General features: G+C 44.5%; 2 protein-coding genes and 2 long non-coding RNA genes across 5 annotated transcripts in view; 1 reads left to right on the top strand and 3 right to left on the bottom strand.

Annotated features, from left to right (window-relative positions):
• Positions 1-2,005: 2,005 nt before the first annotated feature.
• Positions 2,006-5,383, top strand: LOC138224237 (uncharacterized). 2 transcript variants are annotated; one of them, XR_011182622.1, is made up of 5 exons: positions 2,006-2,403; positions 4,097-4,252; positions 4,391-4,475; positions 4,700-4,722; positions 5,134-5,383. It is a non-coding gene; the product is annotated as an uncharacterized lncRNA (long non-coding RNA). The 2 variants fall into 2 exon arrangements; XR_011182621.1 differs by lacking the exon at positions 2,006-2,403 and having other exon boundaries at positions 3,092-4,252.
• A 740-nt stretch (positions 5,384-6,123) lies between these two features.
• Positions 6,124-7,625, bottom strand: LOC107078949 (uncharacterized). The gene is made up of 3 exons (XR_001479900.2): positions 7,541-7,625; positions 6,958-7,183; positions 6,124-6,364 (listed from the first exon to the last, which is right to left on the bottom strand). It is a non-coding gene; the product is annotated as an uncharacterized lncRNA (long non-coding RNA).
• Positions 7,626-10,893: 3,268 nt separating this feature from the next.
• pam16 (presequence translocase associated motor 16) lies at positions 10,894-13,746 on the bottom strand. The gene is made up of 5 exons (XM_015359889.1): positions 13,652-13,746; positions 12,846-12,930; positions 12,141-12,277; positions 11,619-11,684; positions 10,894-11,076 (listed from the first exon to the last, which is right to left on the bottom strand). Exons 1-5 carry the CDS (start codon positions 13,652-13,654, stop codon positions 10,981-10,983), a joined length of 387 nt encoding a protein of 128 aa, XP_015215375.1. The 5' UTR covers positions 13,655-13,746; the 3' UTR covers positions 10,894-10,980.
• Positions 13,747-14,430: 684 nt separating this feature from the next.
• The window catches only part of coro7 (coronin 7), a 190,597-nt gene continuing 179,312 nt past the window's right edge, over positions 14,431-25,715 (bottom strand). Inside the window, exons 18-29 of the mRNA XM_069180818.1 lie at positions 25,294-25,402; positions 24,571-24,657; positions 23,661-23,803; positions 21,786-21,890; positions 21,162-21,247; positions 20,201-20,342; positions 18,798-18,887; positions 18,303-18,419; positions 17,287-17,422; positions 16,310-16,401; positions 15,935-16,021; positions 14,431-15,759 (exon numbers count right to left, since the gene is read on the bottom strand). Of these exons, the coding sequence (XP_069036919.1) occupies positions 15,751-15,759; positions 15,935-16,021; positions 16,310-16,401; positions 17,287-17,422; positions 18,303-18,419; positions 18,798-18,887; positions 20,201-20,342; positions 21,162-21,247; positions 21,786-21,890; positions 23,661-23,803; positions 24,571-24,657; positions 25,294-25,402 (1,203 nt within the window). The 3' untranslated portion in view covers positions 14,431-15,750. The remainder of the gene's footprint in view (positions 15,760-15,934; positions 16,022-16,309; positions 16,402-17,286; positions 17,423-18,302; positions 18,420-18,797; positions 18,888-20,200; positions 20,343-21,161; positions 21,248-21,785; positions 21,891-23,660; positions 23,804-24,570; positions 24,658-25,293; positions 25,403-25,715) is intronic.

Below are 25,715 nucleotides of genomic sequence, written 5' to 3'. Positions count from 1 at the left end.
AGCCAACAGGGAAGGCTCCCGGGAGCCTGCGGACTCCAGGGAAGCATCAGATGGACGAGGTCGGGCTGCAGGAGAGTGCAGGGTGGCCCTAGCCACTTGGCTTCAAGCTCTCAGCAGTGCCCACAGATCCGACAGATGTGCTCTCCTGGACACAAGGGCTGGACGTCATAGTTCCGCTGGTAGGGTTGTCCCACTGCCCTCGACTGCTCTGCTACGAACACCTTTTTCATGTATAACCATGTAGTTTTAGGGAATGCAGCACATTGCCCCTGCAATAGCACAGGCTACTTGTCTGTGCTTCAAGACTGAGTTCTTCGGCATTCGCCTGTGCAGAACGATTTGTTTGTTTACTATCTAGTTAGTTGTGATTGTTTTGCGGTTTGAATTTGAATACCTCCCCTGTTGTATACAATATTTTATTCTCCTTTACCTTGAGTAGGAAGCATGGAAATGGAATGGCAGTGATTATACAAATAAATTCACTGACATCAGGAGAGAATTGTTACATAATAAACCACGTAGACAGAGGAAATAATCAGTGATGCTGGCAGTGCCCTGACCAGCCCACCAATGGGTACATTTCATGTGCTGTATCTGCTGCAGCAACAGCTCTGCACCCTGGGCTCAGCAGCTGGCTGCAGCGCAGACCGCTCAGGCAGGAGGCTTAGTTTCAACAGAGGGGGTTTATTGCTCTTCAGGTTACAGTGGGTGAGAGAGAGTGGGCGACCACAGTCTCCCATGGCAGATCTGCTGAAGAAGAAAGACAAGATGGGGGGACCTAGGAGGAAACAGAAGCAGTTGGGGCCAAGGCTGAGGGTGAAGTGGGAAAGTCCAGCACCAGGGAGTGGTGGGACACCATATAGCCCCCCAGGCGAGTCCTCACTGCCTCTGGGAAAGACGAGGTCTGCTGCCAGGGGGCGCTCTGGCTGGGGTGCAGACGTTAGAGTCCATCTGGAAGGACACGGCCGCGGTGTCACAGGCTGACAGCCGAATGCGGTTTCATCGTTTCTGCCGTTGAAATCGGCGTTTGTGCTGCTTTCGTTTCCGAGCTCAAACGCCTTATTTCTTCAGGGGCGTGGCGTCACTCTGCCCCCTGCAATGGCGCAGGGGAACCGAACCGGTCGGGTTCGTTAGTGTGGGGTCTGTACCGATGTGTGCCATTGAAAGTAACTTCCCAGCTGCTCTCGTTCCCGAGATATAGCGCCTTTTGTTGTTTTTTTAATGGGGGGGATCACGTGATAATGTACGACGACTTTAACCTCCAGTAACACCGTCTGGACATGTCAAACACTCTGATCGGTATAAGGATGAGTATGTCTGCAGTTCTGTTTATCTGTGGTGCGGTTGATTTTGCATTTAATAACTAAGTTATTGTTTTATTTGCGTTTGTGTGAACAGGAAAGTGTGTCTCTTAAACCATACAGTAATCACAAGCTGCAGGTTGAGCCTTAAAAAGCGAACATTAGTAAACAATTGTATGTTCTTAAAAAGGCTTTAACGAGCGTGTCAACATTTTTTTTAATTTGAAGAAGTAATCAGTTTCTCACTGTGTCCATTTTAACTATGCAAATCAAGGGATTGTTAAAGATTCGACCGGTCTTTGGAGACACGTACTTAAAAATACTAGAATTAGAATTCACAAGAATTCCTGTGCTGAAGACCGTAACTGTAATATATGTTTTATGCCAAGCAAATTCAGAAACGTGATAAAGAAATGTGAATTTATTTTTTAAGGGTACTAAATGTATCCAGGTAGTTCGTAATACATCAGCAAAACAGCATTGGAAACTATTACTGTCTCACATGCAGATTTCGGAAATATTCGAAAACATTTATTTTCACATAAAATAATTGAACATGTATCTATTAAAAACGTCTTTGGATTAAAGCATTGATGATGTAGAATTATTGAAACTTTAATTGAACATGGATTTGTTTTCAGTCGAATTAAATTGAAATACTTTATTCATCCCCAGGGATTCAGATCATGAATTGTACAAGGTTAGGAAGTTGTTGGTTTAGTTTTAATTCAACGTTTCATCGAAAGTCATTTTCTAAATTCCACGTAGTGGGCGCGTCAAATTCGATTTTGGGGTACTCTGAAGCTCAAACGGCTGCTCTCTTCTCATTTTGAACTCTTTCTATCCTCATAAAAAAGAAACTTTGTTCGGAAATCTGCTACCCAAATTAAACGACACACACCGGAATAATTTTCCTCCAGGTGCAAGGGCGCTACTTAAAAGCCAAACACGCAAAAATGCTGCTAGAACCATTTTTAAAGGAGACTAATTGAAAGCTTGATACAGAATTAACTTAACCTGCCTCCTATCTTTTAATTATTTAGACATGTCTAAAACACGGACTGGAACCCGGAGTTGGCCTGGCTCCCACATTCTTTCAGATGTACGTAATGTGGAGTATAATCCCACTCCATACTTTTAACTGAGCCGCTGATGGAGTAAACTTTTTGAAACTTTAATTGAGCGTTTAATTGCGCACGATTTGTTTTCATTTCAATTCAAAATACTTTATTCATCCCCAGGGATTCAGATCATGAATTGTAAAAGATTAGACAACAGCGTCAGAAAGTGTTTCAGAATTTCTGTCTTTGAAGTTTAGATCAAGCAGTGTGAAATATACTGTTAGTGTCTGATAGTCACTCTCACCTGTAAATACTGTACATCAGTCATTGACTGTAGTTCCTCAACATTTTTCACTGCATAACCGGTGTATACGGTATATAACAAGATAGAATTTCGATTACATTTGTAAATTCATCAAAATGAACTTGCAACTCTCTCTTAGATCCGACTGTTATGAGTTAATATAAAGCTCCTAAATACCTGTCGTACAGTGCTTCCACTAGTTTATTGCCAGCCGTTTGATAATATTTTTTTACCCTTTGCTTGAGTACAGTAAACAGTAACTTTCTTCTTATTGTATATCAGATCTCGCAATAATATGAAACTGTGACGCTCCGTTGATAGCGGAGCAAGTTGTTAACGTCCTCATCACTATTCTGTTTTCTGTACATACACTAGTTCTCATTCTATTTACATGCATCGCTTTTGATTTTTAAATCTTTATTCCGAAGGCTTAAACCTCTATGTGGAATCTTGTCAAACGCCGTATATCATGTCGTGACACCTACTGATATAAAGGAACTAAAGGGATATTCTGGCCAGATAGCAACTGGGGTATAAAACATTTTGATTACTTGAATCGTTTTTAAAAATGATGTCTTTAGAATCTTTTCAGGCATTTTGTTGAAAAATAAAAACATCAAACTTTTAACCTCTCAGCCTTCACGTCTGACACATGACATTCAGGCTCCCCCAAATCTACATCAAATATTGATACTTTATTTTTCCCTGTCAAATCGAAAAGATAAACAAGTCATGTCCAGCCACAAAAAGGGCTAAAAAAGCGCTTTACAAAGGCGTTTCAGTAGCCTTAATTCTTGAAAAGAGAGTAAACAGGCGAACCGCCTCGTCTCGGGGCTGTGACTTGGCTTTAGGCTGAATAAGAGATGTACATGGCCGGTATTCTGCGTGGCCGGCCTGGTGGCTCCGCGGGCTGAACCATCGGACACTTCTAAAGTTCAGAGCAGATCGGCTCCCGGAGAGTCTTGTGAGTAAAAGTCGAGCCCCGAGCCTCCCCGTCAGTCTGAGACCTAAGCCCCGGGTGAAGCTCTCATGCTGTCGGGGTGAGTTTGTAAAGGGGGCTGTTCTCTACCACGCCGGCCGTTTTGGGGGGCTCCATTTTCGGGGCCTTCCAAAACAGGGAAAATGGGGGGTTTAAGACCTTTATAAATGCATAGATCGGAATTCAATTCTAAAAAGCAGCCCCTTATACCACTGAGACACCTGCAGGACAGGTGTGGCACTAGCAGTGAAAGAGAGGTGCAGTCCTAACTAGGAGCGACAGGGGTCTCTCTCCAGCACATTTCTCTTGATTCGACTAGCTGGCCGCAAGCTAAACGAGTCCGGCGAACAGTTTTGTAGGGGAATGTCACTGAATTGGGTTCTCTGAAAATCCTCAGCCGTTAAATACTAAATTTATGATTTGGTGAGTTCAAGTTTCTATTTATCTTCAGTAGCGTGAGTGTTGAGCCCTTGTAACCGAGCGCACAGCTGTCATTCAGGAGCCGAGCCCGCCCCCAGAGTGACCTTCCTCAGCGGACACGCCCCGTCCACCTGTTCCACAGGTGCGCCCGGCAAGATGGCGGCGGGGTGAGTTTCTGCGGCGTGAGGTGCGTTTGCGTTTGATTTCTAATTTTCTTCTTTTAAATGCAAAAACTCAAATTTGACTTTGAGGAAAGTTAGACAAAAATGTATTGTTGTTGCAACTTTTGTTAATTGTATTTGTTTCTGCTGAATTTGTGTTTTAGGACGCCGAAATGAGTGTCCTGTCTGTTTGAGCGTGCTCTCGAAGTTTCAAAAGTCTGCATTCATCGTTCTTATACTACCTTTCATGTAAGTATGTTTTTAAAGACATGGTATCTCTAGCTCTGTTTCCTTTAACGAAAAAAGCTGTACTTTATCTTAAATAATTTGCTGTATAAAAATTACTAACTGTTTATCTAATTGTTAGTATCCCCACCTTTCGGAATCGGGTTATAATATCGTTTTCCGTTCCCAAATGATCAACTTTGGCAAATATTAAATGTACTAATTCATATGTTTTCTTGTTTCTCCAGGTGAAGAGTGTTTTTTTTCCGCGGTAAGTTTTATTCCTACCTTACGCTAAACTATTTATATTTGTGCAAAATTGGTGTATTAAAGACGACTCGTATTTCACAGCATTTTAACACCAGAAAGGTTTTCTACTAACGTTTTCGGTTAGTTGTGCTTTTGCTGAATACAAATAGGAAATACAAAAGCGCTGGTTCTTTTTTATGGATTCTTTTATTCATAATAGGCTGAACCTACTTTCTAAATATTATAGTAGTAGGACCGGGGTGTATCTGGGATTTCTCATGTTACCTATTGTTTGCTTGTTGAATTTGAGCGTGTTTGTATGTTTCTTTATTGGGGCAGTTTTTTTTTAAAAGTTAAGACTTCAGAACTTCAAGTGAATCGTTTCTGCAAGTCCGATGTCTTGTTAACTTGATCCTTTTTCTTTTGCCTTCAGTTCTGCGGCTTCTGATTCTCTGCGCTCCGATGATCTCCTTTCCAATCCACTCCAGCAACTCGTCGTGCGTTGGCAGGTTCTTCTCGACAATGTGTGCTGCTTTTTGTTACATTTGATTTTTGTTACCAGTGGCTTGATCTGTAATGTCCCGATTCAGTGCTGTATTTTATTCTTGACCTGCATGTTTTCTGTTGACTGCTGCTATTGTATGTGCTGTGAATTCTGCAATAAAAACTCTCATTTCATTGTCTGCATTGTCCTGTATCTTCGAAGGTGCGAAGGGTTGTCTTGCGCGTGCGCCACGCACCGCAAGGCGACAACCCATCGCACTGACCTGGAAAAGTGCGAGGACGCCCGCCTTTTTAGATAGTCTGGGGGGGAATAGGGTCCCTAGGAGGGAGCGTGGGTCTAGCCCTGGGGGGAGGAGAAGGGAAGATAGCTCTAGCCAAGCCCCCTCACTCCCAGCAGGAGGGGAAGGCAGGCTGGAGATGGCCTCGGCCCGAGAGAGAGGAGGCACCCAGGGCGGACTCAGCCCATCAGTCACAGTTGCAACTGACAGCTTTCTAAGTCCACACCCCAGGAGACCTGCCTCTCTGCAGGGACCAAAGCCACCACCAACCTGCCATCCTCTCCTGCCGGGAGCGAGTGGGCCTGGCTAGAGCTGCGGTCAATCAGCCAGCCCCCGCCTACCCCTCTCCAATGAGGGGGGTGGGCGAGGCTCGGCTTGATTGCTACCAGACCCCGAGAGAAACCCCAGATACTAAGTTTTTTGGCGGGAAAATCTGGACACGCTTAAAAAGGGGGTAGCCTTTGACCTTTTCAAGTCAAAAAGCGATAGGGCGTCCCCTTGCGGCCACAAACTGTAAGCAAAATCTCTCCGCCAAAAAACTCACCAACACCGGGGTTTTTCAGGGCCAAGGGGGTACAGAACTCTGCACAAGAAATCAAAGAACAAAACCAAGGTTCAATCAACAATTTATTGAGCGAAAATGGCATACAAAACAAAGCATTACAATACGTCAGTTGCAAAAGCTTCGATGTGAAAATTAACAAGCATTTCAATTACAAAGTGTCAAAGCACGGCTACATTAAGGCTTAATGCTTTTACAAGTCAACGAAAACTTTTGCATGCAACTGCAAGGAAAAACACAGAAACACACATCACGTTACTGTTTCTCCGAGGCTTCTGTCGAGGCAGCGGCCGGAATGAAGACTAACTTCGTTGCATTTTCTGCAAAACAAAAATCAGTATTAACTTTGTAACAAACAGAATCTTTCAATTAAGTCGAAATAAATAGATCCAGCTTTTGTTTTTGCTGATATGTTCAGCAGATAAAACAATTTAAAAAGACTCACAGTTGGGATAAAGCGCTTAGCGTGGTGTAACAAAAAATGTACCAGTTCATTTTGAAGTAGTTTCATTTAAAGGTTAATTTAAAGTCTCAATACTAAATACGCAATACAGCTACAGTGTATCGATTAAAGACTCGCAGATTCTAATGTGCTTTTTTTACGATTTATGAGCAAATTGTTTTCTAAAACAACTTAGTTAACACATAATTAATCCATTTCTTGATAGTTTTCGTTGTTTTAATTGTTCTGATGTAATCTGGAAGCTAAAAATTTGAAACCAAAAAAGAGATATATTAGCAATTTTAACAGAAAATTATTTCTTTAAACAGCAGCCCTGTGTTGTCGGGTCAAAACCATTTCTGCCCCGGAGAAATCTAGTATCGCCTAGTTTGAAGTTTTTTGAGTTTGAGAAGGTACATCATGTTTTCCAACAACAATGTCCGCTTTATAAATAAAAACATTTATACTTACATCGATAATTCCAGCAGCTGAGCCAAGCTCGTCCTGCCCGAAGACACCAAACTGGAAACACAAGACATAATTATTTAGACGATTATTTAAAGATTTAAACCAAAGTTTCTGTAGCAGTCGGCGTTTTCACCAGGGTAGATAGCGCAGAAAATATTTCCAAGAGATACGTGTAACGAAATGAATAAAGCGTTTATACTTATATAAGTGCATGTCCTGCCCGAAGACACTAAACAGAAAACACAAAAAAGCAGAATTTAGAATGTAAGACCATTGAAACCAATAAGTATTCTTTGCAAGCGAATTTTTTACCACGAATATAAGAGCACAAACACACAAAATGCTCTGGAAAATAATAATAAAAAACTTTACAAATCCAGGTAAGCTATTTCGGTTTGGATAAATGCACACGCTTGATTTTGTGAACAAAGACTTAGAAATGTTATTTAGCTCCCAACGAAAATACGTGTTTTACCCCCCTTTCCCCTGCGTGGTGTAGACAACATAATTACACGAGTTAATTTTTATCTACATTAAAATGAAGGAAAAATGAAAAATAATCATAAAAGACGCGTAACAAACTCACTCAGCTCCGCTCTCTCCAGCAGAACCTGGCGCACAGGTGCGCGGGGCGTGGCCTGCGAGAGATGTCATTCGAGTGGGCGTGGCTACAGACTGACGGTGCAGGTAGCTATTTTTCTTGGCTCCACGTGAAAACTTATTAAAGATATCGAGCCTGTTTACAGAAGCCCCCATGAATTACAAATTCAAAATCATTTTTCCCATGGCCATCTGAGTAAATCACAGTTAGTGCATTTAATCCTTATTAGTCTTTGAGAGCCACAGGAATGTGAATGAAAGAATTTAGCAATATGTAGGTGAGCTGTGGGGTCTGAAGTTCTTTGCAGGACGCTTACTGTTCTATAACCTGATCTATCTGTGCTGTACTTGCTTTACTTAGAGACCAAAGTAGGGAGATCTCATTGAATTAACAGAGTACAGGAGAAGAGGAAAGAGGATGAACATAAGCAAATGCTCATGACATATCAGTCCCTCATCCTTGAGTGTCAGTGAAACGGGTGGAGAGCATAGTCTCTCAGCTGAAGCTGGCTGTAGGGGATTTGAGTTTCTCCTTTGTGATACATCGACTGAGAACACCATTCCAATCATAGCAGGCATTGACAAGTGCTCTGACATAGAAAGAGAAATATTAAGGGTTAGATATCACAAATCTGTAGATGTATAAGTATATATAAGCTATAATCAAGTCATTATCTTTCTCATTATCTTTGTTAATCTGTTTAAGTAGATTGAGCTGTTCTGAAAGGTTTAGAAAGAACACACATCTAATACTGTCCAAGAAAAAGGTATTAAAACTATGTCATAGTGTCCCTAGAAGGCTTCTGTAAGAATCTTGCATTTTGGCTCAAGCCCAGGCTGTGGTGTTTCTTTGAGCCAAAATGGCTTCTGAGCAGACAGGGATCAGGAAGCAGGTGTGCAATATTGAGTTAGACACACCTGGCCACTCCACATGAGGATTTTAGGGCTTTTGGGATAGGTTCCTACAGAATTAGCCAAGCCCCTGTAATTAATGAAGAGGCTTATAAAAGCTAAGCCTGGAGGACAACATTTAGAGGGGGATTTGAACTGAAAAGGAACTTAATTGTTATTTATTGGGAGTTGTATTGTTAATATTTTTTGTGGCTCTAAAATACTGGCATTGGTTTTGTGAGAAGAGCAAGATGTCACTGGCTTTGAAAACTCAACCAGAACACTGTTAGTGAAGCCAGCTGATCATCTTTTAGACTTGGAAGTGCAGTGAGTGATGCTGTCCAGTAGGGAGAGCTACATGTACAGAGATGTGCAAAAAGAATGTGTACCAGCTCATGGGTAAACTATAATGGGGTGAATTGAGGTTGTGGATTAAATTTACCATTGCTGAATATACAGGTAGATGTTCAGGGTAGGGTCTTGCATGTGAAAACAACCTGAGCTTTTCCATAGCTTAATGTCTTGATTTCTTTCCAGGATGTGCTATAGGTAAGGGTTAGCTAGCTGCTCTTTTGTACTTCCTCTGAAGGCAGTATAGCCTTAAGTACAGACCTGAAACCCCCTGCAAAACTGAGGCTTCAGGGGTGTGTACAATGCCTTCCATTAAACAATCTTTTGTCTTGGCAGCACACTGTTGCAGGAAAGATGGTATTCCACAAGAATCCCATTCCGAGGGACTAGGTTTGCAGGCTCTCGATGAAAGCTATATACCAGAAAGAGCCCAGTGTGTTCCTGTCTTGGATCCAGAAACCCAGCTTGACCCTGCTGCACAGCCAGTGAGGAGAGATCCCTACACTGAGATCCCAGGTAGGACATGGCTGAACTTGTTTCAGCTTTTGAAATGAGTGAAGATTAAAGATACCCTGGATAAATGCATCAGTCTAACTACCTAGTCCCTTTGTATTAAAGTGAACTTCCCTATGGCAGTATCCTCAAGTCTGGTGTGGAGGTCCTTCAATGATGGCTCATGACCTGGGTAAGACGAGGAGCTCATGTGCTCCAAGCCTGTGGAGTCCAGAGTGTGACTAGCCTGGGTAGGAATGTTGTTCAGTGTGTGTGTGTGGTGTTGGGACTTGGTCATGTCACCTGTCCTTTCCCCCCTGCTGAAAAAGAGCCCTGTTGATCAGATAGGAACAGACTAGCAGCTGAAGCTTTATAACGGGAATGGGACTTCATCTGCCACTCCAATGTGCAGCAAAGCTATTTGGTGTGTATGGTGATCCTCTGACCTGTCATGACCTTGACCCTGATCTTGTAATGGCTGTATCATGTCTGTGCAATAAAGTGGAGGTTTCACTGGAAGTCTTTGTATGCTGCCATTACTTTCTTTAAACTATTACTTGGACATCAGACACTGGTCCCACAACACCAATGCTTTAGTGCTGTGAAGATCAGTGGGAGGACAGTAATTGATAACTATGCTTTCAGTGGCATTTTTTTTTTGTTGTTGAAATTTTAAAACACTGCCATCTGCAGGAAAACTTGCTACAGTATCTTAATGTGTCAAGGGGGAGGTTGGGGATACTAGTTACGTCTTAATAGACATCTTGCACCTTGGACTAACCAAGGATTCCATTATGTAGTTCTCACACCTGTAGTACACAGATTAAATAGCCTGAGACTGTGTCCTACAGTTGCAACTATTGACAGGACCAAGGGACAACAGGCTTGGCAGTGTTGCTGTCCACAGCAACCCAGGTACTAAACTGGATTTTCTGGGTGAATTACCACCTCGGCTGTGGTTGCTGACTGCAACTGCGGAAGGCCAATTTCCTTTATCAGAGGTACAGAGACACTAAACCCACATGTTCAATTTGTGTATGCAACCTGCCCCAACTGCTAAAGAGCCTTGAGCTGTTATAGTGATGGGAATTGTGTCCGCCACAGTGTGTACATAGTTCATAATTCCAACAGTCTAGAACTCAGTGTTACTATGTTCACTGAAGCAGGAAACATTCATATTGACTAAATATGATGAGCAGAGAGGAACTTAATGTTTTTGTTTACTGCTATGAAAAGCAAAACCAACTGCTGCAAGTTAAGGGGCAAACAAAATTGCAGATATTAACCTCTAAACTTTAATCTAGTGCTTTGAATTTTCAGGGTACTGACAGAAGTTCCTGTAGATGGTCTGGCACTTACCTGAAAAGGAAGGTGCTATATCCTTTACAATAAAAGCAGCACCAAAGCTACTTTCAACAGCACAAATGAGCACAAGCCAAGGAGGTGAGTTTCATCCTGTGTGCTGCTTGTGAGGGGACAACTTCATGCTGCTGGGAGGAGCAGATCATTTTAATATTCCTCTCCCTCTCCCCAACACACCAGTGAATGCATTGCATGCAGATGACATAACCCAGCTATACCAACAAAGTGCACCCACACCACCTGTCCATACAGAAAAGGGACTTTATTACAGAGGACTTAATTTACAGGGGATGGTGGAGGAGGAAGGGGGCCGTGAAGGGTTCTCCGGGCTCAGGTCTGGTCTTGCTGCTGAGAACTGTGCTCTTTCCTCTTGTTCTGCTGCTGGATGGACAGCTCTTCGTCCAGCCGCTCCTTGGCTCGCGCCACCTGTGGACACAGACGCAGCAGCCCCGTTCATGGCCCCTGCTTCACTGAGAGTTTCAACGCAGGTCAAAAAAATAACATGAAAAAGACCACGACACTCCAGTATCACCACAGCAGATAATGCTGTACGAGATGCAACACCAAGCTCAAAATGCACTAGTTGTTAGTTTGGCCTTGTGCAGAGAGGTTTGATATCTCTTGCTCAAAGATACCCGCATCTACAGAATTTGAGAGTGACAGCACTCTCCATTTTGCAAGACCCTGTACAGTACTTGAAACGCATACTGTAGATGACTCGTACATTCCCTTGTGATCAAGCAGTTTACCCGAGACCATGAACTGCTTGTGTTGAGACAAAGACACAAAATTGGTTCTGAGATTCTCCTGCATAAGCTATTTCTCTTTAAAACTGACTGAGATGGACAACCCAGTTCCCCAAGAATCTAGACCCAAGCTTCTGTGAGCTGGACGGGACAACTACGGGGCCCAAATGTGTGAACATAAAGGAGACAGAACAAGGCATCCACAAAATACTGAAAAATCACCTTTGACTGCAGATAGAAGGACCCTCCAACTGCCTTGTCATTCACTTTAAACAGGTGCTCATAGTTCTGAGGGGAAAATGGGGAAAAAACATTAAGTTGAAGTTGAGCATGTCAGAAACGATAAGATTCTCATGAATCTTTCCTAGAAAAAAGATAATTGTCATTTGTAAATGATACAGATAACAGCAAGGAGCCTGCACCCTTGGTCCTGGCATGAGCAATGATACAGCCCGGGTGGGATGTTAGTTCATCAGGGCGGTGTTGGCGAGATTTGTTGCATTGGCGTGGTTACAATTTGCCGCTAAATAATTTCCCTTAGGGGATAATAAATCTTGAATCTCTTTGAAACCGTTCCCGGAGGCTTAAATTCCACCTCTTAACCTAATGGAGCTGATCGTGTGCTCAACAGGACCAGTTTGTCCCGTCTCAAGGTTTTCAGCAGTTGGCGATTTCAAGTGACCTAGCAGACCGACTGGCCTCGGAGGCCTGGAGGTGTGCGGGAAGGTGGGAGAGGGGGCACACCTTCTGGATCTCCTCCGGGGAGAGCTTGGAGATGTTGAGGATCTGCTGGGCTTCCTGTAGCGTCATGCCGGTGATGCTGGAGGCTGCGGCCGACTGCTGGCCTGCACTTCCCCGGGCCTCTGCCGCTGCCCTGCTAGCTACGCAGAGACACAGGCGGAGCTCGGGTTAGTACGTGAGGGGAGAGGGGGGGAGACTCTTCAACTAGGACAAGCGATCAAGCGATCAGGCCAGACACTGTTCGAATTTCACATCTGTTTAATTTTTAAAAAAGGCATCTATCTCCCAACATGACACCCTGTATTTGGAACCCAGGAATACATGCATCATTTTCACCGCGTCACTAAGTTACGCACCCAAATTAGAAAGGGCAAAGGGAAGAACTGAGGAGATGTCGAGTTATGCAGCGAAATAACTTTCACCTCTGCAGGTTTCACTTTTTCATGGCCCGGCGACGGGCTCCATGCTGCAAAAACACCAGCTCTTCTCTCACAGACGAGCTCCGTTATAGAAGCACGTTACAACGTGAGAAAGCAAAGTGCAACTACAGTAAAAGATATAGAGCCGAGTGTCTACATGATGGAACATGACACACGGTAAAATATGCAATAGAACGGGCCTGGGGGAGATACTGTAGACTGCCATAATGCTGAACAGGTTTATAAGGGGTGTCTCCGTTTCTGCCGAAGGGTCTGATTAGGGACTCACCAGCGAATTCCTGTCGCAGTGCCCGGGCAAAGGCTCTCCCCACCACCTGTGCTCCCATCACGATGATCTGAGCCAAGTACCTGGCCTGCAGGACAAGACAGAGAAGGTTGAAAGTGAGAAGCCATTCATCCCCTTTTTTTCAGCTTGGCTGCTACCAGCTTGTCCACTTAGGAGTCTGACAAAGCCTTTTCTTCCCAGGATAGCAGGGAGTTTGTTGTTCCTACAGAGCGGTAGGCATCTCCAGACCTCCTGTGATGCATTGGTTTCTGGTGCATACACAGGCAAAACGATAGCAGGAACACTAGTGTTTGTCTGCAGTTGTCTGCCTGTGCTACGGAACATTTCTGTAGACATTTTTAGGACATCCATAAATTCCAGATAACCGGGGTCAACAGGTGTTCTGTAATGCAGAACATTCACAAACACACGTCATCCCACACATATTACTATATATTATATATATTAACTATATTATAATCGTTTTTTTAAATCCTTTTAAAAATGTACAAAATCTGTCCTTGGTAGTACAAGGTCAATGGACATTAAGCAGACAGTACTGAGATATCGTCCTCAGAATGACAAGCAGTGGGTTTTATAATACTCAAAGGCCCCTTCGAGAACAACAACAACAAAAAATATATATATATAATCTTACTTAACTGCTATGCGGCAGTCTAGTTTCGTATAGCATCAGGTCAGAAATGTTGAGCTACCTCACGTGTAACACTGCAGCTTATTAGCTAATGATCCCCTCCGCTTTATCACTTCTCTGTAACAGCTATAAACCATTAAAAGCATTTACTCACCATAACATATACTTAAATCTACAGTGTAGTTCCTACTCCTCTGTCACATGTACCACCAGTCCAGAAATCATTCAAGGTCACCCGGGGTTCAGAGGTTAAGGGGCAGCAAGATACAACAAAGATGAGAAGAGAAGTAAAATGATAAAGCAGCTCAAAGCTGGAGAACACTGCCGACTAGTGGCTGGTGGTTATAACTACAGTCGTTTCTGAAGGACTAGGAGAATAAACACGTTGAGCGTGTTTTCAGTAATATTTTGAGACAATTGGACCCCAATTTGTAACGACAGCTAAAAATTGATTAAGTTAATTTTCTGTTTTTCAGACTAAAGTAGTAGGTACCCGTATAAACTATGCTGAAGGTGTCTCCTTATTCTTAAAATTGTTCTTTTTGCTTTCAAACTGTATCTTGACAATTGATCAGACAACAGATTTTGTTATCTTCAGGGCACCTGTTTTTATAGTGTCAACCACAATCGCCATCTGGTAAACGTGAAAAGTTTTCTCTAAAACGCTGTTAATGTTTTGGAAAAAAAAACAACAAATTAATCCCCATTCTCGTCATTCAAAAGAAAGCCAAACACCCACTAACACAAATTGAGATATCTAAAAGGGAAACTAAGATGCCTTCCATTCATTTTCAAATACTGTACATCGATGAGAACCATATATATACAGTTATTGCTACAGCAGCATTGGTAAGCCCAAATTCCAGAACTCACTTCAAATATTGCCGAGCATATTTCAGGTGAAGGCAAAACAAAGAGAGTCCAAACACAGAGTTTTTGTTTTACAGTTTCTGTTTTATTTGTCTACAACACTACATAAAAGACATAAAAGAACAGAAAGAGAGAAGGAAAAGAGATGCATCTTGTTGATTCCGAGTATAAAAACTGCCCAGCCTGAGAAAGAAGTGGGTTGGTTTGTCCCCAGGGCCCAGTGAGATGAGATGAACTGGACAGGGCACGGCAGGGACAGCAGTCGCTCCTGGCATAGCCTCAGTAAGAGGTGTGTGTTCCCTAAATGTGTGTGTTGCATCAAATGTTTACGCCACAGCCATCAACACCTGGCTTCTCCATTTAAAGCAATACTGTGTCCAGTAGGAGTGCGGTGTATTTGAGCAAGGAAGAGGTTGAACTGCCACCCAATCTGAGCTCACCTACATCACAAAACGTACCAACTCCAGACACTGAGTATCGGCACGCGCCAGGCGGCATCCAGATTGCAAATAAAGACAAAAGCAATAATACTGGATTGTACTGGAAAGCCTCTTTATAAAACAGTACCGTGCAGCTTGAGATGTCGATGCAGAAAACGCAGAGCGAAGCACTCTGCCTCTCAGCTTCTTTAGTTGCACAGTGCATTGCGCAATTGAGTGTTTGAGGATCAGGATCATGAGATTCCCAAGGACAAATTCTCTCTTTTGTTGAGTTTCAAGGAGTGATTTGTGCCAAGAGAAAAGCATTTCCTTTCAAAACGCCTGTTGTTAAAGACGGCCAGGTGGTCAGCAGTAAATGGTCTGTAAGGAATCGCTTGACGCCCTCAGATCACTTCACTGCTTTGGAGAAGTTCAATAAAATACTTTCCTTTGGAACCGAAGAGTTGTGGGATTAGTATGTGACAAGCCATGTAGCACCTGCATCTGCTGCTATCTGGGTACAGGCTGACTAGACTGGGCTCTCTGTGTGTGATTGACTGGGTGCTGATGCCTTTCAAGTCGTACAGCAGGTCTTAAAGCTCTGAAGACAGGCAGGCAGGGTCTTACGGTAACTGTGGGGATATAGAGAGGACCCCAGCTCTGAAGACAGGCAGGCAGGATCTCACAGTAACCATAGGGATACAGAGGGGACCCCAACTCTAAAGACAAGCAGGCAGGGTCTTACAGTAACTTTGGGGATACAGAGGGGACCCCAGCTCTAAAGACAGGCAGCCAGTGACTGTTAGAGGCAGGGTGGAGGGGGACTTGTGGGAGGGGTAGAGTCCGGAATGGCAGGCCGGGTGGGGTTCAGAGGCAGGGAGATGTGTTCAGAAACGGCACGACGATTCCCAGGCAGCTTTTTATCGCTACAGGCACCCTGACTGGTCCCAAGGATCTGGTCCCTTTAGTCATCCTGAAACACAAAACACAACATCGGATTATTTTCCCCCAGGGCACCGTGAAAGGGTCCGTACAGCCCCTGTACCTACGAGAGCGCGCCTGCGGGCCGTGAGTGTGTGTCTGTGCAGTGCTTTGTTTGTCCGGTGGCGGTCAGTGGGTGCAGTGTGTGTGGCGCCTCATGGCCTCACCCACTCATCCTCTTCCACGCCCTGGTAGGAGTCCTGGGGCAGAGGGTCCTCCCGGTTCCCCAGTTTGGCCACCATGGCGCTGAGCAGCTGCAACACAGCAAGAAACAGTCAGAAACAGGACCCCGGTCACCAGTGGCCACTGCTGGGCCCAGTTCTACATTGAGAGCTGGTAACAGTGGAATAGTGATCTCTCTGTAGGGTGGGTACTGCCTCTCAAGGGTGTGTCAGAGACGCCCGTAGCTCTGTGCAGGGCCGTGTGTGAAGTGGAGAGTGTGTGTCGGAGCTCTGTGCAGGGCCGTGTGTGAAGTGGAGAGTGTGTGTCGGAGCTCTGTGCAGAGTCGTGTGCGCGATGCTGTGGAGGCCGGCTCAGTCTACCTCCTCCTTCTTCTGTTCGTCAGTCTTCTCCTCGAGGTACACTGACGAGGGCAGGTACTTCCGCACTGGTGCCTCCTTGGGGGCCTCGCTCACTACAGAGACAGACACACGAGTCCCGATGTTCAGCACAGAGCTCTGCGCGAGCCAGCTTCCAGCTCCAGCGTTCCACACCCAAAACACAATTATTAGCCACGAGCATCCAGGTTGTCCTTCCTTATCACATTATATTGATTATTCAGTCTTGCATCCTGATTACAAAATGCATCATCTTAATTAGCTAAACCCTTTATGCACATTTGACATCGATTACTTCTTAATTAAAGCTAGAAGCTGTCACGTATAACTGATCCAACAGTTTACGTCTGGGGTTGCCAATCCCAAGCCTGGAGAGCCCCATTCAAGTAAGTCTTAAAGGCCAACCTGTAAGTTACTGATGAATTAAGCATGTGCTGTACTCAATAAAGTGCACCCTGATTCTTGAGGGCTGAAGGGCTCAGATCCTTGTTCCAAATGTTCTCTGCATTACTTAACCAATACTTAATGAATGACCATTGAAATGGATCACAGTTACAGGTACTTCAAGCCATTAGAAGTGAATGATTTAATGATTTTCGATCACATTTGCTTGTCATACAGCTCTCCAGGACCAGGACAGGAGATTCCTGACTTAGTCTAATACTGAGAGACTGATCAGAAATGGGATTATTTTCCTTATTAGTTGGACATGCAGTAGCTTGATTCATGTTAGCCTATTCCATGATGTCGAGAAGACAAGAAAATCAAGCCATCATAAGCACTTTGCAAAAATGTGCTGAAAATGCATCACATTCAAGCCATCGGAAGATGCTTTTTTGCAGTTATTGACTGGTGCAAGAATGGCCCCGATTTCAATTGAGCGCAATGAAAGAGCAGGGTATCTGACATCGCTTGGCCATGGTTCTTGCTCCAGCAGTGGCGCAGTGGCCGCGCTGTCCTACCAGGAGTCATGTCCTTGGGCCGCAGGCTGATTCTGCGGTGCTGCCCGTTAGCTCCCGAAAGCCAGGCAGAGGCCGCCAGAGCCGACTCCCACCACACCGCGGTATCAGGAAAGAGGTCATCCTGGAAGAACTCTTTCTGTGGAGCGCCGAGAGAAAGACACGGATCAAATCAGCCCACTGAACTGCAATTTTCAAAATAAAGATGACAATAGGGTGAATTAAGCCGACAGAGTAGAGTACCAAGGTGGAAATAAGACTCATAATGCACAGCACTGCATTGCACAATATTTCAGGTGCTGTGGTCTGTAGGCTTTTGTATATATTTCACTGATCCATCAGAAAATGTTAAACATGCTGTATGACTTCATATCAGCCTATCCAGGATAATCAAAATTACATAAAAACCTCATTGAAGAAGCCTTTGAATAGTTATTAATAATTTTTTTAACTGCTTTATTCAATACAGGGTCACGGGGAAGCCACAATCTCTGCAAACAACGGGCACAAGACAGGGTACAATCGGCCAATTAACCTGCCTTTGGACTGTGGGAGGAAACTGCAGCACCCAGAGGAAACCTATGCAAACCCAGGGAGAACATACAGACTCCACACAGACAGTGCCCCAGGAATCAAACCCAGGGCCCCAGCGCTGTGAGACAGCAGTGCTGACTGTGTCACTGTGCCGCCCCTGTATTAATCAGGGCAATCCTCATCAATGCATCAAGCAGTTTTTTTTCTTTTCTAGGCTGCAGTTAAATCACATTATACACGCAATGTGTGTGTCATGCATCAGTTGGAGTATATTATCAAGGCTGCCTAAGCATGGACTTTTCAATTCCACTGAAATGTAAAAATATTTTTCGAATTGATTCTTCCTTACTTGAGAGATCTTCCATAGCAGGCTCTATTAGGTAACTAAGTGGCTACAGTGGTCTTACAGTGGAGGTGAATTGAAGTGCCACGACATCCTACCCCCAGTAATGTCAGTCACAATCTCGTGTACAGCGTGCGCTAACCTTGACGCGGGGCACACGGAACGCCACGGGTTCGATAGAGGTCTTGCTGAGCCGCAGCGCCCGAGCGAACTCTACGTCAGGCACGTTACACTCCGTCTTCGGCAGGAAGACGAGGCCCTGGAAACAGGAAACAGGAAGCTGGTCAGGCGACTGACGACGACAGGGCAGAACCCTACAAGACCACTACAGATTCAAGAGCTATTCCTGAATCATTGCCAGCGACTGAAGACCAGGGGAAACCACTAGATAATGATCAATTAAAAGTCCTTAGGTCTACCCACTCCTCAAAATAATATCAACAATAATAACAACAAAAACGAGAACTCCAATAAAAGTCCGCAAGTCCCACCAGTCCAAAAGCTTCCTTTTTGCAATGAAAGTCCTAAAGAGAACATGGAGGTGGTTTGGGACAAAAATGGGGGCGCATTACACTTGACAGTTTTGCCTCTACACACTTGAGTGCCAGCAGTACACAGATGAATGAAGATCGGGTACCTTATGTGGCTCGGAAGAGTTAAAATGGCTACACTCTAGGAAATAGGGGGACTCCTGCAGGATCTCATAGATGTACACACGGGTGTCGCCCTGCGGGGAGGAAAACAAACACAGCCGCATTTATTCATGAAGGCATCAAAGGGCCGGGTTGTTTATCTGTCCGTAACACGAGAGGGGCAATTACTCTGAAACAACAGCCTTTAGAAATTCCACCTCTTTCCCTGGTCAAGGTCAGAGGAAAAGAGCAGACAGGGATGCAGGATTCATTACTGAAAAGAAAGAAATTATCTTCTAGTTCCATCAGCTAGTTTCAATAGGTTTGTGGTTTATATGGGAAATAGCAGTTTGGTCTCAATGTATTTCCTAAAACATAATGTTTTCTACACATTTTACCTAAAAACATTTCAGACTCAGGTTATGCAAGACTATGTTTCTGTAAGCTGGACACCAGTCAGAACCTGAGACCTTCACTTGACACTTATTCTTGAGCCATTTGCTGTCCTATTCTACACATTGCTTAAATCACATGAACGCATTTCTAATATAATCATATGAATATACAAGTAATAGGTTTATTCCATGCTGAAAAAAGAAGAAAGAAAACACAACCTTTCGGCTGTGGAGCCTTCTTCAGGTGTGAATATACTGTACGCATATGAAAATGAAACATATTTGTTTCCTCTAGTGTTGCTGTATGTCATTTCAACATCGCACAAACCACCTTTAGAATAAATCTTCCATCTATCAGGCATGACTGCAGCAGCAAACGTTATAGGAGTTAATGAAAAATAAGTTAACTACAGAGCATCTACACAATCAATATGACGACGCCATCAGCCTGGGACGTGGAGCGTATCCTCATGTCTCTCCACGCCAGACTTTCTCCACACTATGAGCCTGTAAGTAGTTTCCACTTATCTATATGCTTCTATAAAAAAAAAAACACACTAATTGCAAGTTGTGGATTAATCTACGGAGGTTTTACATCAAGTTTCTGTAACTCAATTGTCACATAATTCTTGCACTGTCTGGATCCTTTTCGACATTGTAATGCATTAGCTTGTTCTTCACCACGTTGATGTATATTTAATAGTAATTAGTTTTTTTAGATTCAAACGGTCTGGAAGCAATTTAATATGTATTACGTAAGTGTCTGACATAATTTGGGAAAGAGCCTGAATCCTACTTATTTGTACCTGTGGGTGTGAGCCGACTGCAGGCAGGACTCGAGATCTTCTGGAAGCTGGCTCAAGCCTATAGAGAAGCAGGCTGCCGTGTGTGCGATACAAAGGGAATCTGCATCATTAGCAGAAGTGGGTCTCAGCCCAGTCCTGACTGAGCCCAGAAAAAGCACACATGACTGTATCTCTTGCACTTGCACACACTGTGGTGAAAGGGCTCACCTTGCCGGTGAGGATGACCGTGCTGGTGTCTTCGTCATAGAAGGGGATGAGGGTGGAGGGGGACACGTCGGTGCCCACGGAAGCCACCGGTCCTGAGGCCAGGGACTCCACCGCGTAGAGGTAGATCTGGCGTTCGCTTCGGCTGCCGGGCAACAGTAACCATAGCAACTGCATCAGAACCACTAACACTAAAGAGGGACACAGTGGGCCCTTCAGCGCCACAATCACGTTCTAACATTCAGAACCTGAGACCCTCACTTGACAATGATTCACATTCACATTCAAGAGACAGTTTACTGAAACAGTTTACTAAATTATTGTATTCAGTTTTGCATCCCCATACAACAATCTTCCAGCCATTGTGCACTCAGTATGCATTCTTAGCTATGCTGTAGGAGAACAGGGTTAAGAATTTCAGTGCTCTATGCTTACTATTTACATAAAGAACATCCTGCTCAGATTAGGAAAGGGAGAGCCTGAGATTTAATCTGATGTCTTGTGATTGTTGTACCTGGTCAGGCACCTACAGTATAAGAATCAGGCATGGAAAAAAGCTTTTCTAGGTCTGACCATAGATGATTGTCTGTTAGAATGAGCAGCATGGTCTTGACATTCATTTTCATTCATTTTTCGGCAATGGAGTGGCGATTTAAGACACAAAATGCCGATGCATCTCACAGAAACCGATGAGGACAGAGTAAGTGGCAGACAGTGTGGTCCAGTAAAACTAGCTGGATTTTAGAAGATCTAAACTACAGTGTGCAGGTGGTGGGAGAGGGGCTATGTTAGTAGCCCAAGCAGTTCCTTCAGGAGCTCTGGACCACCTGTACATGGGGTTTGTGAAAGATGCTGGGGGCTGATCTGAGGCTGGAACTGAGGCAGGACATTTTATATAATCGCCTAAGCTGTACAGCCGAAGGGGGTCGCATCTGGTGCCGAGCTCAAAAACAGGTGTCCCTACCTGTCAAATCCAGACACCAGCAGGTACTGGCCAGCGCAGGCCCACACCACTCGGGCACCACGGGCCCCTTCAGGGCCGGGACCCTCCTGCAGGAGAGAGGCAGGGAGAGAGTCACTCTGGGGGGTTCGAAATGAGTTTTAATCTGTTACAAAAAAGGCCCATCTCTGGAGAACACCCGCCACGAGCATCTTCCTGTAATGTTCTGTATTCAATCGTGCTCAAGGGGATTTTATCATCTGAGCACAGTCAATTTCTGGGGTTACCATGTCGTGTTTAGGAAAGCCATAGGACAAACATACTGTATATATAGAATTAACCTTTCAGTCCTACATGCACATTTCCATATTTCAGACAATGGTTTGCTCTACATAGTTTAAACGTTGCATTAATTTTCTGTAAATACTACACAACAGGTATTTGTGTCCAAAGCATTTCATCACCTTTAGTCACATTTCATACAGTACAATCGATCCTACAGGAAACACAACAAGACATTGCTCAATGTGTCCATGGTACAGGACGGAAACAAGCTAAAGTCATGCAGTACAGCATGCGAACTCATGCCACGAGTGTGAGGTATTTAAATGGCACAGAGCTTGGCCAGCGTGAACGAGACTGTCTTACCTGAGTGGGCTCTGTGGACTTGCGGGGGTCATAAATGCGCATTTTGCCATCTTTGCACACGGTGGCCAGGAACTTACCATCCGGACTCCAGGCCAGGCTGAAAATCTGGAATAGAGGGGAGGAAGATCTCATATTCATGCAGGAATCGCTTAATTCTGACAGAAAACCTATGAATATTGAGCAAATCGTATGATGGTTTGATCACAACACAAAGTTGTTAATAGCCTTGAAAATAAGTTTCAGATACCAGCTCTTAACCTTCATGGCATTTTATTAAAGGACCAGGGGCAACCAGAAGTTAATGCCTCCATTTTAGTTGAGAATGTACCTGAGTTGAGTACTAACTTTTAAGATCACTACCTTGGAATGTGGTTCTAGTTGCACTGGGGTCAGAGGTCAGCTAGCGGAGTGCCCACAGTGGGCTGCAATTGGAACCCCATTGTGCCGCTGTTCCCCATCAATTTAGTTCAAAGGTTTTCTCAGCATGACAGATCCATCACAGAACTGCCAAAGAAACAATACAGACCCTCCCCTCCCTCCTCTCTTAATCTCATTCCTGTGTGATGGAGGGTGTGTGATACTGTATGTCCACCTGTGTCCCTCAGGCTGTGTCCTTTTATTAATCTAATTCCTGTGTGGTGGGGTGTGTGTGATATGTCCACCTGTGTCCCTCAGGCTGTGTCCCTCTCTCAGTCTCAACTCTGTGCTGTGGGGTCAGTGTGATTTAACCACCTGTGTCCCTCAGGCAACTACACTGTAATTAATATGGCTTATATTTGTCCAGCCCTAATAAGAGTTACTGTGTTTCAGGCATTTCAGACAGAATTGGGTGTAAAAGGAGTCACTGGTGCAGTTATATTCTGGACAGTGCAACAGGAAGTGCATTTCTGCCTCAACTTCCCCTGTCTTGCAGTGAATGCAGTTCTCTCTGGACAACCAGGTCTGCCTGTGTCGGCCTATTTCACTGACCAGGCCGTGGTATCTGAGCTTGTATTTCATCAGGATCTGGTTCTGCATCGTGTCTCTGAGAGTGGACAGGCCTTCAGTCAGGGTGTGTTAACTGTTCAGGGCCTGAAAGCACTCCAGTCTGTGATGTGGGTTTTTGTAATCCAATGGTCTGGATATAAATGTTCTATAATCATGTCGATTGTGATATTTCAGGGCTTGAGCAATCTTCTTAATGCTGCAGGAGTATTTCTCAGGTCATGTTCAGTGAACAAGGGGATGTGATGTTACACATCTCAAACCCACTTTCCTCAAACACCTCTGTAATAATTATTACCTGGTCCCTGAAGGGACCCGTCCTGATCACAAGTTCTTTATAAAACTCTTTTACAATGTATGTTTTAGATTATACAGTTCGTGCAGCAGCTAATTGCACCATGCTCTAGCAGACAGAGAGGACGGGGAGGGCAGAGTATATAAAGGGTAGATTCACTCATTCTCTAACGCAGGAAAAAACACTGTGTCCTGTGTCTGTAACCACATGGCTGCTGCTAAATAGGCTTCTACTGAATGTTTTGAGTGTTAAGGACAGGAAATGATGTCCTGCATGTATATTTTGCATTTATCTTGCACCAACTACAGCACAAAACTACTGTGACACAACAAACTACAGTCCTTCACTCAAGAGGAAGGTAGCTTTTCTCGAGCATCAGAATCTCGAGCACCTCGAGGGATCAGGTGTTATTTCTCCACACGACAGACGACAACTTCTAAGATCTTCAAAGAGGTGCTTTAACATCTACCTTGTTCCTTTCAATAAAGATTTTCATGCACTCTGAAGGAGGCATCAGGAGACGTGCACGGGGCAAAGCTCTGCTTCAATGAGCGAATGCAGAGGCGACCGAGCAGCTGGTTCACATGACTCAGTACCTGGTCCTGATGTCCCCTCAGCAGCTTGACCTCCTTGCCAGAGTCCAGATTCCACAGGCGCACAGTCAAGTCGTAGGAGGAAGAGGCCAGGATCCCAGAGGCCAGGGGGTGGAACTTCAGCGAGTAGATCTTCTCTGTGTGACCTGGAGCACACACAAGCAGGGCTCAGAGCTCCAACAACCAATTCACTGAGAAAAATTTCAGGTTTTTGGCCATACTTGCTTCTGGGTCTTTTCGCAACAAAACAGTCAATCATGTGCTTTTTATTCAGCTCAACAAGGGAAAATCGAAATTTTCCAATGAAGTGTGATTGGACCTATGTTCAGAGCTTAGAATAAATCAGAGGTGTATGGTTTAGAGTGAACTGGACAACTCTCAAATATTATCATTGAGCTACAATTCCATAATGATGAACCTTTACCCCAGCTGTTGACCCTGAGAATCACAAAATCCCTAATTTTTAAGAGATAAAACAGAAAAAAAAACAAGCAAAACTGAAAACGGTAATAAGAGAACATTAGCCTTCAGGAAAATCATTTGCTGTTTTTTTTTTTTACCGCAGCAGAAAATTATAGAATGGTATCACTCGTAGATTTCTGGAAATAGCCTGTTTCTCTCTTTGATTAACAAGTTGTTTTGAGAATCGGTATTTCACAGAGGGAAAGAAGTGCCCAGCAGGTGTTATTCTCTAGAGAAGAAGGCAGGTTATATTATCTCATCTTGTAGGCTCATGAAACTTCCAATTTATCCTCTGCCAATCCAAAACAGATAATCCTTTCACACGATACGAAAGATCTCACTCCAAACGATGTGTATGCTACTATTTTCGTCCATTCGCTTTGATGCTGAGGCGGACTTTGATGGTTTGGGATTTCCCCCCAATAAAGACGTCGAGCTACCCGTGCCCTACCCTGGAGAATACGCTCCGGCTCTGTCAGGGTCTCCGTCAGACCTCCCTTGGGCACCAGCCACACCCTGATCTTGGCGTCTTCACCCGCTGCCAGAGAAAGAGATACAGTCACAGGTCACTGAGTCCGAGAAAACATGGCGGCAGAGAAAATACAAACGCTCCCAGATTGTCTAAATAGTGTTTTGATATTTGGTCAGCACCGCTTCTGATGTTAAAGCTGGATTGTCGAAAACCCAAGGAAAACATCTAAAATATTTTATCCCTAAATGTGCTGAGTACGTTGAACAATCGTCACCCTTGCATTTGACTGGGTGAGTTGCTCCTGTAGTTTGAGGTAGCAAAACACCTGTAAAAAAGGAAGCTAGTTTTGTGAGCAGGTAAAGTATGATTATATGGAAACTGCACAATTATATAAAAACATATAATAGCAGCAGTGTGGAGCAGTGCTTAGGGCTCTGGATCGGAGGGTTGTGGGTTCAAATCCCAGGAGGGACACAGCTGTTGTATTCCTGAGCAAAGGTACTTCACTCAGGTAGCTCCAGGAAATGTATGAGTATGAGTGTATGAGTGGGTCTCCAGATCATCACCGCAGATGAGAATTTGTTCCCAACTGACTGACCTGGTAAAACGCAGGACTACGAATGTGGCACACTCTGCCAATGCTTAGGAGTGGACAGCTGAGGTCGGGCCAGTCCCAGGAGCGGGAGAGAGGCAGAGCCTTACCCACGGCCAGCCTGCAGGCGTTGAAGGGGTCCCAGCAGAGGTCGGCCACCGCTGAGGTGTTCTGGATGGTGGGAAAGGAGGTGTCGGGCAGGCGTCCGGGCTGCGACAGCTGTGTGGAGGGTCAAGACAGGACTGGGTTTCTACCTGGGGGCCAAAGCCAAACAACCTCCCTCCCAGACTCGCTACAGAGTCTTGGCAGACTCACGAACTCCAGTTAATGAGTTCATTTGACTTAAAAAAACTGGTGCACTTTCACGACTGTCTGCCAGCAGTCTGTCCCCTTAGAACTCAGAATACACAGAAACCCGCTGAAATAGAGAAGACGGGCACCAGGCTTTGACAGCATTGAACGGCTTCCATGTCCTAGCAAATTCGTTTTCTTCCTCCCCCTCCTCCAGCCGGAAACACTATCACGGGTACGA

Source organism: Lepisosteus oculatus, chromosome 19, assembly GCF_040954835.1.
Source record: "Lepisosteus oculatus isolate fLepOcu1 chromosome 19, fLepOcu1.hap2, whole genome shotgun sequence".
Taxonomy (NCBI): Eukaryota; Metazoa; Chordata; class Actinopteri; order Semionotiformes; family Lepisosteidae; genus Lepisosteus; species Lepisosteus oculatus.
The sequence above is the reverse complement of the archived record's forward strand: the minus strand, read 5'-3'. Positions and strand labels throughout refer to the sequence as shown.